A 15,717-nucleotide genomic window follows, 5' to 3' on the forward strand; every position below is an offset into this window, starting at 1 on the left:
CAGAGACCTCAAGAGACAACAAGTTAGAAGTTCATGTTGGTGTTATGCCTAGGGTGCCATATATTTGGTTTTGTACATAGTATTGTTCTAGAGAATGTTTAAGAAATCATAAGAAAATTATGTTTGTTTTAAAATTTTAGATTACATAGACTGTATTTTACGTAGGATATGGGCAGTTCTTATGAGCACTTTCTTTTGAATTTCTGTCATTTTGGGATTTCCTGGTATCTGACCTAGGTAGCAATCAGCTCCTTTTTCTATCATTCCTAGGGCACCTATGACAACAGGTATTGTTTTAGTCTTCAGGTTCCACATATTGCCAATTTCTATTTCAAAATCTTTATACTTGCTCAGTTTTTGGTAGGTCTTGACAGATACGTTTATATCGATTGGTACAGTCATATCAATGAGGAGGCATGATTTTTGTCTGAAGTCTTTCAATATAATGTCTGGCCTATTTGCATCTGTCTTCCTGTCAGTTTAAATGGTGAAGTCCCAGAGAAGTGCGATGTGATCATTTTCAAGCACTGGGGGTGGTTTGTGTTCCCACCAGTTTTTATCATGGTGCAGGTCCAGGTTTTTGCAAATTACCCAGTGAATATATTGTGCAGCTCTATCATGCCTGTTGAGATACTCTGTAGGTGCAAGAAGACTGCACTTGGAGACAACATGATCAATGGTTTCATTTTGTTGTTGACATACACGACATGTTGAGAAGCTACCATTCTTTAATATGTTGGCCTGGTAGTTCCTTGTAGGTAGGCATTGATCTTGAGCTGCTATGATAAATCCTTCTGTTTCTGATTTTAAGCCAGAAGCCATTAGCCATTGATGAGTAAGAGGTTTTTGTTGCCATTTATCAGTAAGAATATCTAAGGTAGCAATTTTAGCACAGGTTTTCATATGCTTAGCTTTTTCTCTGCTTGTTTCTAGTACATCAAATTCTGGAATTTGTATTTGGAATTCACTTATATATTCCTTTGCCTGTTTTGTTACTGAGTATGATGCTTTCTTGTTTTCATGTTTTGAGACAAGTTTTAGCATCCAGTTTTTCAGGTAGGTGTCTAGGCCAATTGTGGCATTCTTCATTGTTAATGCCAGCTGTAAAAGTCCACGGCCTCCCTCTTTTCTTGGTAGATAAAGTCATTCTATATCTCCTTTAGGGTGGTGCATTCTATGCATTGTCAACAATTTTTGTATTTTTCTGCCAAGATTACAGATTTCAGTAATTGACCAGTTAACGATATTGAAACTGTAAGTCACGACTGGTATGGCTAAAGTATTGATCACTTCAATCCTGTTTCTTGCATTCAGCTCTCTCTTTAGTATTGCTCTCACCCTGCGATAACATTCTCTTCTGATCCTTTTCCTCATCACTGAATGTTTGATTCTGTCCCCTTCAAATACCCCTAGGTATTTGTAGCTCTCTGCTGGTTCTAACTCTTTTATGACATTTTGCTGGTCACGGTTAACGTTAGATGTTTCTATCATTTTTCCTTTGATAAAAGTAGCTTTTGCACATTTTATAACCATATTGTACATCATTAAGCAATTTCAAGAGAGGTATTCAGGCTAGACAAAAGAGGAGTGGTGATAGTGAGTCACCCTGGAAAATGCCACATGAAATTCTTACATCTCCAGCATTAAGAGATTCATTGTCACTGTTCAAAGTGTGGTTCTCCATGATCTCATACTTACAGACAAAAAGTTTCTCAGAGTAGGAGCTATTTTATACATTTCCAGACATTTCTTAATTCAGCTATGTGGTAGGCTATCAAAAGCTTTTTTATAGTCTATCCAGGCTATTGACAAGTTTTTGTGTTGTTTGTGACAATCTTCCAGAATCTTACATGCTGGACAAAATACTTAGTAGCATTCATCCATCTTTACATTCTGAGTTCAAATTCTGCTGAGGACAACTTTGCTTTTCATGTTTTTCAAGGTCGATAAAATAAGTACCAGTTAAGTACTGGGATCAGTGTAATCAACTAGTCCCCTGCCCTCTCCCATCCCTCAAGACTAGATCTTTTTGACTATAGTAGAAACAATTATTTTTTTTATTATATTAAGGCAGCAAGTTAGCAGAATCATTAGTTTGCCAGACAAAATGCTTAGCAATATTTCTTCTGACTGTACATTCTCAGTTTAGATTCCACTGACGTTGATTTTGGCTTTCATCCTTTCAGTGTTGATAAATTAAGTACCAGCCAAGTATTGAGGTCAGTGTAATCAACTAGCACCCTCCTCTAAAATATCAGGCTTTGTGCCTATAGTAGAAAGAGTTATTATTGTTACATAGAAGAGTGCAATATGATTTGTAATAAAAAGAGATTGACTCTATTGAACTGAGCAATATTTGGGCAATATGTCTGTCTTCCTCAAGTGAAAAATAAAAAAATTTGAACAAGAATATCTTGCATTTCTTTTTAGATAAAAAGACATCAATCAGTTTTTGCATTTTCCTAACTGGTAAGAAAGAAAAGGAAAAAAGAAACCATGAAAAAGAATACTTAATCAAAAATTTATGTGGAAATGTAATGAAATTCTCCTGTCATTTCATTCATTCCTCTAGGGTGTGACTTTTTTAATTCACAAATATATTTATCCTCATGTGTTTTGAGGACTGCAAATGCAGTGGAATGAGAATATTTTCTGAAAATTTACAGCTGTTTGGTGTAAAATGTTTTAATGAATCATAATTAAAGGACATTACAAATGATATAGCTTAAATTAGTAAGGAAAGTTAAACTTTCACATCTAAATTTAACTGTCAATATGAAATTTAGGACTGAATTCTTTTGGTGATTAACTGGCACCAAAATTTCACCAACCTTTGAAAAGTGTTGCAGGAAAGTTACCAGCTTTTTCCCCCAAAAAAAATTCTAATTTCAAACAAATATTTCTTTGAAACTAGACAGAGCAGTTTTTCACCCAAGATATTTTCTCAAAAAAAAATTGTTCCAAAGAGTGGAATGTAAAACACACTACACAAGTGGTGGTCATTAATTAGACTTGAGACTAATTTGAAATATCATCACACTCTCTGTCTGTCCCTGTCTCTACTTTCAAGGGTTTCTTCAAGTGCTATGAAGCAAGGCTGTGTGTAGTCAATTGGATAGACCACCCACTTTTAAACCTACGTCTATTACTGATACTAGTTTTAGGGTTACTAAAGCAGAGTAGGGGGAAGACAGGAACGATGGCTGGTTGGAAGATAAACTTGACCATTAATGGAATTTCAATCCTTGATAGAACGTGGTAACAAGGATAATAATATTAATTAGTAATGCAAAGCAGTGAGTTGGTAGAAGTATTAGCATGTCATACAAAATGTCTAGCAACATTCCTTCCAGTTTTGCATTGTGAGTTCAAATCCCACTGCAGTCAGCTTTGCTTTTTATTCTTTCAGGGCCACACTAGGATCAATGTAATTGATTTCCCACTACCCTCAAAATTGCCAGCCCTGTGCCAAAATTAGAAAGAATATTAATTAGTAATGGATTAGCAGAAGTATTGAAGTGCAGGACAGCAGGCCCCTTACGTTCTGAGTTCAAATCTTGTCGAGGTTGGCACTTTTTGACCCTTCCTGTTTTTGGAGGGAGATCAATAACACAAAATATCAATCATGTATTAGAAAGACAATAAAAATATAACAGAACTATTAACCTCTTATCCCCATAAAAACTCCATTGGAGTTTCAGAAAAATAGCAGCAAGAGAGGTAAGACCTGTTCATTGTTGCTTGCATAACAAAAATTAAATTAAAAATTCAGTGGGACTAAGTATGATATATGTATGATATAAGTATGATATAAGTATGATATATGTATGATATATGTATGATATAAGTATGATATATGTATGATATAAGTATGATATAAGTATGATATAAGTATGATATAAGTATGATATATGTATGATATAAGTATGATATATGTATGATATAAGTATGATATAAGTATGATATATGTATGATATAAGTATGATATAAGTATGATATATGTATGATATATGTATGATATAAGTATGATATATGTATGATATAAGTATGATATATGTATGATATAAGTATGATATAAGTATGATATATGGCACAATAACAGTAGTTCAACAGAACTTGCTAAACATTTTACATCAAAAGGTTGTAATTTGAGGAACACCTGAAAGTACACATTCTCAGAAAATATTCTGACTCCCCTGCACTTTCAGTCCTTGAACACATGAGGGCAAATATATTTGAGAATTACTAATGTTACACCTTGGAGGAACAAACAAAATGACTGGAGAATTCCTTCACATGTACACTAAACCTTTTGGTGTTGTCTTTACTGTTTTCTTTTTCTTTTTCCTTCTCACCAGTTATAAAAAAGCAAAAAAACTGACAATATCATTTTATCTGAGAAGGAATTCAGACTGTCCCAGTTCAGATTTTGAATTTCTGTTTTCTACATATTTTTTCATTTTCCACTTTGAACCTGGGGAAAACATACATAGTGTCAAACTATTGTTCAGTTCAATAAACAGAGTCAATCTCTATTATAAATTGTATCATGCTCTTCTTATTGTGTATTTACCTTCGTGAAGAGTTGTTGTTGTCAATCTTCATAAATTATAGCTGTTGTTGTCTTCCACTTGTGATGATTTATTAAATTTACTTGCAGTGAACTTCTTGACAAAGTCCAAGCAGAGTTGCACCATCTTGGTTATATCAACAGATCTCAAGATGTTGTCACAGATACATTCCAGGGGGAATTGGTCAGTGAGGTGAGTTCTATATTCCTTTACCTGTTATCACTACCTTTAATGTCACTGAACCCTTAATAGTCCTGTACCCACAACTAATCACAATTGCCACCACCAGGCCCTGAACTGCACATGACTGCAGTCCAAAAAGTGTTGTGGTTGTTTTAGGCACTCTTCTGTGTCAGAAACTAAGTTCAAACCCATTTTAGAAAGAACTGCCTGTTGAAAACCATTTCCTGGTGACACCGTGTGATGAGATGAATATAATGAATGAAGAACAAGGGTTGAATGGTGACCAGTGATAAATATAGATTGGAGGAAATTTAGGGTGACTAGGAAATGACTGACAGTACAGAAAAGGGTGAAGAACAGTGGAATAGTAATAGAAATTAATTAAACAGGATGAAAGTAGAGAAAAGGAAATGATGTGGGAGAGGAAAGGAGGTTGCAGGGGTGTGAGGGGAGAGACAGAGCAGTGCATGAGGAGGGAGAGAATTTTGGTGGTGGAGAGGGAGTGAAAATTTGGTGGCACAGAAAGTCTGAGAAAATCAAGGTAATATTTGATTAAATAGGTACATAATATCCTACAAGCCCAACTATTCTCAATTTCCAAGCATCTTTAAGAAATTATTTGTGAATTTCTTTGAATTTTTTCCTCAGTGAATTTCTTTGATTTTTTTTTTTTTTTTTTTTTTTTTTTTTTTTTTTTTTTTTTTTTTTTTTTTTGACTTCCAAGTATCATGGCAGTTACTATTTCAAGCAGTGAGTTAAAATTTTGTGATGTTATTTATTAATCATTTACAGATTGAGAGTACTTTTCCTGAAAATTCTGGGATTGAAAGTGTTGCAGATTTTGGAATATACTATATTTGCATCTATAAAATGCGACAGCTTGGAGATGGGACCCAAGTGTAAATGCATAATGTAGCTTATTTGTATACCTTGAATGTTGTCACTATCATCAACATTTAACATTTTCCATGCTGGCATGGGTTGGACGACTTGACAAAACTTGGCACGGCTAGGGACTGCACCAGGTTCCATAGCCTGCTTTGGTTTGGTCTCTATGGTTGGATGCCCTTCCTAATGCCAATCACCATATAGAGTGTACTGGGTGCTTTTTACATGGCACCAGCACCCACACCAATGCTTTTTATGTGGCACCTCGGTTTTAGGATCTCAATTCTGTTGTGGTGGGAGTACTGCAATGCACCACATATCTTGGTCCTCTATCATCTTCTTCATAAGGCTCAGCATTTTGTGATTGGCCTTCAATACTTTGTCCCGTATCTTCTTGGGTTGCCACCCAAAGTAAAATAGGTAAAATATCAGTCTCCACCTACGATGTCATGTTTTGATTTAGAGGTTACTGTACATATACACAATTTGTATTTTGATTTTATGTAAGGTATAAAAACAAAGCATTGAACATGATTACAGGTAAATAAAATGAAAACTAAAATAGAAATCAGCATTTTATTTTTAAAGTGATGTACAATTAATGACATATGGAATTGTGTGGCATGTCATGTCAGGATTTAAAAAACTTTGGGATTTGGGAATTTCAGATAAAGGATTTTCAACTTGTATTTTTTAGTGAGTTTAAGGCAGTGAGCTGGTAGAATAGTTAGCAGGCTGGGCAAAATGCTTAGTGGCATTTCAAGGGTTGGGTGATGACCAATGATAAATATGAATTGTAGGGAAGTTGGGGGAGAATAGGTAATGATTGACCATACAGAAAGGGTTGAAGAGCAGTGGAATAGTAATAATACAGTTGATGAGATAAAAGCGAGAAAAGGAAATGATGTGGTAGAGGAGGGAAGGTTGCAGGAGTGTCAGGGGAGAGACATTGTGCATGGGAAGGGTGAGAGAGATATGGTGGTGGAGAGGCGTTGAAAATTTGGTGGCACAGAAGGTGGTGGGGAAACGAGGTAATATTTGATTAAATATGTACATAATATCCTATAAGCCCAATTCTTCTCAATTTCCAAGTATCTTTAAGAAAATAGACTTCTTTTTGCACTTTTGTTTTTGAGTTACAAAGATTTGTCAGCTTATATCCACTCTCATGATGTTCATCCACAAGTTATATTTCTTTCTTCTGTTTTAGATAACATGTTTGTCCTGCGAACAGAAGTTTCAAACCTATGAACCATTTATGGATTTATCTCTTGAGTTTCCATCTCGCTACCAGAGAAAGTCTCCGAACTGGAAGATTGCCAGTAATGTTTGTCATATAACAGGTATATATCATCATCATCCTCATCCTATGTTTGCGTTTCCCTGCTGGCATGGGTTGGATAAATTTTCTGAGGCAGTTTTATGATCAGGTGCTCTTCATTTCATCAACATTTGTAGTCATCTTTTATAATATACAAGGATAGCATGTGCCTATTTTAAAACCATGATACACACGTTATATATTATCATCATCATCGTTTAATGTCTGCCTTCCATGCTTGCATGGGTCTGTATGTATAAAACAAATTAGGTTACAACAATGAAGACATGCAACAGTTGGAACAAACAATAAAACATCCTTTATCAGTTGTCTTTTTAGGGATTTCTGCAGTTTCAATGCCATACCCTACTGGCATAAACAACCTTCATATCCATTTATGATACTGATGCACACTGTGTCTCTCTTTCATGTGCCATGACCCTCACACCTGTCCATACTTGCCCTTATAAATTAGGATAACACTGAATTCCTCTACACAACCTGCCTCATTGCCTTTAGCACTTCTTATTTCTTTACTGCCTACAGGGGGCTACACACAGAGGAGACAAACAAGGACAAACAAATTAAGTCTATTATATCGACCCCGAAAGTATGAAAGGCAAAGTCGACCTCGGTGGAATTTGAACTCAGAACGTAGCGGCAGATGAAATACTGCGAAGCATTTCAACCAGTGTGCTAACGTTTCTGCCAGCTTGCTGCTTTTACCACTTCTATCTCTCCCTTTCTCACTAACACTTATCCCTTTATCCTTTCACCTGTTCCTTTCATACTCTCTTCCTCTATAGTGTACATTCTGTTACTCTTTAGTCTCCCTTGTCTACTCAGCTACAATCATATTCTATTCTTCTTTCAGTCATAGATTCCTTCTAAGCTCTTTTGTCTTGTGAGTTGCAAGGTAACCTCAGTAGTGCTGGTGCCATGAAAAGCACCCAGTGCACTGTGTAAATGGACTGGTGTTTGGAAGGGCATCCAGCCATAGAAACCATGTCAAAACATTGTAGCATAATGTAGTCTTCTGACTCATCTGAGTCTTGTCAAACTGTCCAACCCATACCAGCATTGATGATGAGCAAGACAACAATCCTTTTACATCCTTTATCAGTTTCAGTCATTGGCTGCAGTCATGTTTGGATACCATCACGGAAGATTTTAGTTAATTACATAATTCAAGTATTATAAACTTTCATTGACCTTGGTACAGACGGAGGAGGAAAGATAATGTGGAGTCAATCCAAATTCAAAACTTTGGATTGATAGAAAGATTAATGGACCGAATATTATAGATCAGAGGAAAACAGGATGATTGTAGTGAGTTCCAGAGTGTAACAGTTTGAAGAAAGAAGCTATTAGAATAAAAAGACTTCTGACTTACAGGAAGCTCAACAGAGAAGAGAAGCAGATGGCATGATTAAAACTCTTGACAGAAGGTTCTAGACCAGAAAGTTCATCCAGAACAACTATCATGGTAATACTTATAGAAAAGAAAAAGGCACAATGATGGTACATTTCTATGATGAGCCAAGGCACCAGCCTAAAAATGACAGCAATATTGAATGCAAGGTATAAGGTGATCGACCAGAATTGTTAGTATGCCAGGCAAAATGCGTAGTAGCATTTTATCTGTTGTTACATTCTTAGTCCAAATTCCACCCAGGTCAACTTTACCTTTCATTCTTTTGGGGTTGATAAAGTAAGTTCCAGTTAAATACTGGGGTTGATATAATTCACTTGTCCCCTCCCCCAAACTCACTGGACTTGCACCAGTACAAGTGCTTGGTACCTGGCGTCGGCATGAGTGCTTTTTACGTATTCATCTGACGTTTATTGTTTCGCAATTGTCTACAAAAGATGACTCAAAATTTGTTGTTACTTTAGAGAAGAAAAGTAAAAATCAACAAAAGCTCTTTAAAGATCTTGTTTAAGTAATTTATTTATTTTTATTGTGATGGTCTACGACAGAGGTACCACTGGAAACTTCTTGATTGTTCAGTGTTATGTAGGATAGGTCAGTTTGGCTTGAACAGTGATGGCATACTCTAGCACAGGCATGCTGCAAAATAATGAATTACTACATAGTTTGTTAGGGTGTTGGATTCACAATTATAATGGTAGGTTAATTTCCTGGACCAGGTAGTGTGTTTTGTCCTCGAGCAAGGTACTTCATTTCTCACTGCTCGTCTGCTGTACTCAGTTTGTTCTTCAGCAAGCAATCAGTTCATTTCCTATTGCTCTAGTCGTCAACTCAGCTGAAATGAGAACCAGCTGAGCACTGATGTAATTCTTTCTCCCTCCTGCTGTAACATTTTGAATGTTCTGCTACATCAACAATGCAAGGCCTAACAGGGCATCCATGTCTGCTCACAACTACATAGGCACCTAAAACAATTAGTAAAAGCATGATACATACTGCAAATCATCCTCACTTGGGGAGCACAGTTGTAATTAGTATTAATTCTTATCTACTTTGAGTGTAACCTTTAGATCTTCAAAAACCACTTCAACTCTAACAACCACATTGTTCAGTAGGTTATGGGATTAAGTCTTGTAAAATTACAATAATTTTTTATAATTTTCCTTTGTTTACAATTTAATATTTTGATAACTTTCTTCTTTGAGATATGGTTTATTGACTCACCTTTTTTGGATCCAATGAAATTTCAATAATGTTAAAATGTCTTTTACAACACTATTTTTTTACATTTTTTTTTTTACTTTTTCAGAAATGCTTTCCCATTTCACAAAATCAGAACGTCTGGATGGCAGGATATATGCTTGTGATTCTTGTAATGGTGAGTTGTCTTTTAGTCTTCAGTTAATGGTAAGGAACAGTTATTCAGTTAACTTTGCAAACAGGTGCAGGCACAGGTATTCAGTTAAAAAGTTTACTTTGTAACCACATGATTTTGAGTTCAGTCCCTCTGTGCAGCTCCTTTGGGCAAGTGTCATCTACAATGGCCCTGGTCCAACCAATGCCCTCAGTAAATATGGTACATGAAAATGTATTATAATATTTCATTCTGAGTTCAACTCCTGCCAATGTCACATTTTTTTATCCTTCAGAGGCTAATAAAATAAGAAACCAGTCTAGGACTGTGTATTGGTAGAATACCTTGCAGTATTTTGTTCTGGACTTGTGTGCTCTGAGTTCAAATCCCACCATGGAATTACATGGGTGGTACACTTAGTTTGTCACCCAGTTTAATATCGTTACCTGGATCTATGTGTTTATAGTTGCAGGCTTAGCTGTGGTAAGAAGCTTGCTTCCAAATCACATGGTTTTGAGTTCAGTCCCACTGTATGCTACCTTGGGCTAGTATCTTCAGTTATAACCTTGGGTTGACCAAAGCCTTATGAGTGGATTTGGTAGACAGAAAGTGAAAGAAATCTGTTGTATAAATATATGTATGTATGTGTTACTACTCTTTGCTTTGACATCATGGGATGTCTAGTCACAAGGAAACATTACCTTACCTGGAATCAGATGAGTGTTAGTGACAAGAAGGGCACCTGGCTTTAAAATATCTACCTCAACAAAATTCCATCCAATCCATGTGAGCATGGAAAAGTGAATGTTAAACTGATGATGATGATGATGATGTGTGTCCTTGTCTTCATATTGCATACTGATTGTCAGCAAATGTCACTGTCCTACCAGCAGTGTCCTTTGTTTGCAGTCTTCCATGGTAAACATTGTCTGACTATTTATGCTGTTTGGGTTTGAAGGATTAGAGAAACAGGTAAGAACTGATGGCAAGAAGAGCATCCAGCCATAGTAAATCTGCTTCAGTGAATTACATGTGACCCACACCAGCAGGGCAAAGTGGTCATGAAAAAATCATGGAAAAGATAAAAATCCTTTTCATAAATGCATTACACATTACTTTTGTTTTTGCTTTCTCCCCATCTACTACTAAATATGAGTAGCCATGCAGATCTATAAAAACCTGCTCATGTCCCCTTCTCCCACTTCTCATACTTTTACCCTTCATTTCCTAGCGTAAAGCTGACCTCCATCTCCTCTCAGAGTTTGTAATCTTGTAAGCTGCAAGACGAATTAGATACCGCTGATAAGATGAAGAAAGCACTCAGTACAAGCTGTAAAGTGATTGGTGTTAGGAGAAGCATGTGGTCATGGAAGCCATGCCAAACAAGACACTGAAGCATGATACAATCCTTGGACCAATTAGATTCTGTCCAACAGTTGAGTCTATACCAGCATGAAACGTGGATATTAACTGATGATTATTAAACTCTAATTGGATTTGAAATGCTGTCCTTTACTTTACAGTGAGCAAGAAATATTTAATTCTGCTAACTATGGTGAATTGGCAGTCATTAGACTACAACATGAAATGTATTATAATATTTCATTCTGAGTTCTTGTAATCTGAGTTCAACTCCTGCCAATGTCACATTTTTTTTATCCTTCAGAGGCTAATAAAATAAGAAACCAGTCTAGGACTTTGTATTGGTAGAATACCTTGCAGTATTTGTTCTGGACTTGTGTGCTCTGAGTTCAAATCCCACCATGGAATTACATGGGTGGTACACTTAGTTTGTCACCCAGTTTAATATCGTTACCTGGTACTTTGGGTACTTTAGCAGAATCCACTCTTGCAGGAAAATACCTGCCAGATCTCTAGTTTGAAGATATATTCTGCCCTCTTTCCCTATTGGTCTTGGAGGTCCCTATCATAAGTACTGCCCTCCCATCTTGATTAACTCTTGATCCAACCCACCTAGGACCACTTCTGGTTCTATGATACAAACTTCTTGCTTTAAAGCAATCTAAATTAAAGCCTTATTCCATCTAAATATCATGTTAATTTATGATTCAAACACCAGCTGAATAATAATAAAGTTTTATTAAATTCTTCATTATTTTCAAAATTAATTGAAACAAAGGCAGTGTATTTCAACAGAAATATGATAACAAAGAGTTAAATAATAATAAAAAAAGATAAAATAAATGGACATAATTTGGAAATTTAAGACAATTGTAGAGAAAAAAATTATCTAACATTGTGACTGATGCCAAAAATATATTTGCAAATGTTGATATGTAAAAAAAATAAAATTTGTATCACTGATTTTTATTTTTATTTTTATTTTATTTTTTAATTCTTGAAGGTAAAAGACGATCAAATTCTTCAGCTAAAATCTACACCAAAATCAAAAAGCAATTTTTATTGAGCAAACTACCTCATGTCTTGCGTCTTCACCTGAAACGGTTTAGGTAAGAGAATTTTTGGTCTTCTCTGTTGACCATTTGATTCTGGAGTAAATGTTTCATGTATTTGCAAACTTGGGAGAGATTCTTGAGACAACAAGCATTGCCAGCTGCTATTGTTCTCAGAACATCAACCCTAGAAAAACAGGAGTCAATAAACTTTCAAAGAATTTCTACTGTTCGCTCTCTTTATAATGACTTAACAAACATTTTAGAAGCTGTTGTTGTTGTTTACCTTTACCCTCATGTCAGCCTTAATCAAACAGACCTTGAATCAAGATCAAAATAATTCCAGCCATGGCCATCTTCATCTTATTTCCCAGATAATATTATCTAGAACAGCATTAGCCAATGTGTATAGTTAGCCTTTTTCTTTTTAAAGATGAATAAGGTGGGAGGAAGATTTAGCTGCTATTTCTAACAGGTTGACCAACTACATGGAGACTTTCCTTGATAACTTGCTTAAAAGTTAGTTAATCCTAACTACCTCTTCTCTCTCTCTCTCTCTCTCTCTCTCTCTCTCTCTCTCTCTCTCATTTCCTTGCTGTTCTTTCAGTATTTGTCTCCCAGACCAACCATTCTCCATCAGCTCCTCTTCCTCTTCAGTGATAAACACAAGATTATTTCAACATGTATTTATTTTATGATTTATTCGTTCCCCCAAATTATAAAAATCTATTGAAATGTAATTATTTGTGTTTTTCTTTATATATTATTATTATTATTATTATTACCATTTTCTTTCCCTCCAGATGGTCGAAAGGTAACCACAGAGAGAAGATAGCCACACACGTCTCATTTGACAAGTTTTTGAACATTCAACAGTTTTGTGCCAAATCAATGAGCAGCATACAATCCCAGCGTGTTTACCAACTCTCAGCCATTATCATCCATCATGGTAAAGGTTTTGGGTCAGGCCATTACACAGCTTTCTGTTGGAGCAAAGAGGCTGGTATGTAGTACTTTGATGCATGTATCATCTTCACTCAATGTCAGAGCATGAGACAAAATGCACTTAAGTATTTCTTCTGGGTTGTTGAATCCTGCTGATGTTAAGTTTGCCTTTTATCCTTCCAGGGTCAATAAATAAGTTACAATAAGATACCAAAGTCTTATGAGCAGATTTAGTTGCTGGAAACTGAAAGAAGTCCATTGTGTTTGTGTTAGAGAGTGTGTTATTGTCTCCTTTCCTTGACATAGCATCAGATTTGTAATCTATAGGTGCAGGCATGACTGTGTGTTAAGAAGTTTGCTTCCCAACTACATGGTTCTGGGTTCAGTCCCATTGCATGGCACCATAGGCGAGTGTCCTTTACTATAACCTTGAGCTGACAAAAACCTTGTGAGTGCTTTTGGTAGATGGAAACTGAAAGAAGCCTGTCATATTGCTATATCTATGTGTGTGTGTGTTTGTCCCTGTAACTTAGTGGCTTGGCAAAAGAAGTACTGGTGTGGATTCATTTGACTGAAATTCTTCAAGGCTGTGTCCAGCATGGCCACAATCTAATGACTGGAACAAGTAAAAGATAAAGGATAAAATTATCATCATCATGTATGCAGCGAACTTCCACAAAAATCATGACTGTTCATGGGGAAGTATTACCAAACTTCAAAACAGGTGAAGGTTGACCACAGTAGGAGTATCTGGCCGTATGTACAAAATCTACCTCATTAAACTCTCTTTGACCCATACAAGTATGAAAAATTGGACACTGAAATGATGATAATGATGACGATGCAGACAATGATGTATTTGAGTGTATGCATGTGTGTGTGAGTGTATATATATATATCATCATCATCGTTTAACGTCCGCTTTCCATGCTAGCATGGGTTGGATATTTTGACTGAGGACTGGTGAAACCGGATGGCAACACCAGCCTCCAATCTGACTTGGCAGAGTTTCTACAGCTGGATGCCCTTCCTAACGCCAACCACTCAGAGAGTGTAGTCGGTGCTTTTACGTGTCACCCGCACGAAGGCCAGTCAGGCGGTACTGGCATCTTATATATATATATATATATATATATATATATATATATATATTGTTTTATATATGTATATATATATATATATATACAGGGTGCGATGGGTAAATTGTCACCATTTTGTATTTTTAATTTAGTGTATGTGCATTGTTTGTTTTTGATTTTGTTGACTACCCAGTATAGTAGGGTCAGTCAGGCACTATCTGTGAGAAAAACAGCACCATGACGCAATTCGCTCTGACAGAAATTTGGAAACGACATGCTGTACTGCTTGCCATTTGTGCCGGAAGCTCCAGTATGAACATTTCAGACTGTTTGGGTGTCAGTCTGAGGACATGTATCGAGAGTGATAAAAATCAAACATCCAGTCAACATCATGGTGTTTGGAGTTATCACTAGTGATGGCGAAGTTATGCCTCCATTCATCTTCCACTGGAGGCCTACATCAAGTGGAGGAGGTAGTGCTGCTTTGGGTCAAGAGGGTGGGTGCTAGAAGAGCCTATGTCTGACAACAGGGCTCTGCACCATGTCATACAAGCAGAAGAACCCAGCCATGGCTGTCAGACAATTTCTGCAACCACATCACCCCTAACATCTGGCCACCTAACTCCCCAGACTGCAACCCCCTTGATTATTATGTGTGGAGTGCAGTTAAGCGAGAAACCAACAAAACCCCTTGTAACACCAAAGATGAACTGAAGGCAAGGATTATGGCAGCATTAACGAACTTAAACAAGGAGACCATCCAGAAGAGTTGCAAGAGATTCTGAAGTTTCCTGGAAGCCATTTTTGAAACCAATGGCAATTTTATTGAATGAATTTATTCTTTAGTATTTCAAGATATTTTTATGTAGTTTTGGTAAATATATCTGCTAAAATGAGATGTCAGTGTTATTTTCATTTTTGCGTAATTTAGACGACAATATATTCACCACATCCTGTATATGTATATACTCTTTACTCTTTTCCTCTTTTACTTGTTTCAATCATTTGACTGTGGCCATGCTGGAGCACCACCTTTTAGCCAAAGAAATTGACCCCTGCACTTATTCTTTGTAAGCCTGGTGCTTATTTTATCAGTCTCTTCTACTGAACCACTAAGTTATGGGGATGTAAATACACCGACACCAGTTGTCCAGTAATATGGCGAAAACACACACATAAACATATAAATATATAGAAGGATAAAATTATTATTATAGAATAATAATAATATCAGTGGCCAGCATGCAATTAAAAACCATAGAGGTAAAAATTAATTTGAATTTAAAATTGTATATAAAAATGTGTTATCATAATGAAGGGTACTTGGAAGAAGTACCAAAATGCTAGAAATAGAAGTCAAGAAGACTCTAAACTACCTATTTCACTCTTTTGCACAGATGAATGCAAGGAAATGAGCAAACTAAATTTAGCCTACCTTTAATGGATAAACAGATAATCCCATATCAAATGATTTCAGGGTCTTTAATACATATATACACAAGTCATTTGCTCATCTCCCCATGCGCTTTT

At 36.2% G+C, this 15,717-nt stretch overlaps 1 protein-coding gene across 1 annotated transcript in view; it reads left to right on the forward strand.

Annotated features, from left to right (window-relative positions):
* Positions 1-15,717, forward strand: part of LOC106870769 (ubiquitin carboxyl-terminal hydrolase 44-like) — a 79,470-nt gene that overhangs the window by 48,040 nt on the left and 15,713 nt on the right. The window contains exons 8-12 of the mRNA XM_052976154.1: positions 4,661-4,763; positions 6,853-6,985; positions 9,705-9,773; positions 12,115-12,220; positions 12,967-13,166. Of these exons, the coding sequence (XP_052832114.1) occupies positions 4,661-4,763; positions 6,853-6,985; positions 9,705-9,773; positions 12,115-12,220; positions 12,967-13,166 (611 nt within the window). The remainder of the gene's footprint in view (positions 1-4,660; positions 4,764-6,852; positions 6,986-9,704; positions 9,774-12,114; positions 12,221-12,966; positions 13,167-15,717) is intronic.

The sequence above is a fragment of the Octopus bimaculoides genome, chromosome 23 (genome assembly GCF_001194135.2).
Source record: "Octopus bimaculoides isolate UCB-OBI-ISO-001 chromosome 23, ASM119413v2, whole genome shotgun sequence".
In the NCBI taxonomy this organism is placed as follows: domain Eukaryota; kingdom Metazoa; phylum Mollusca; class Cephalopoda; order Octopoda; family Octopodidae; genus Octopus; species Octopus bimaculoides.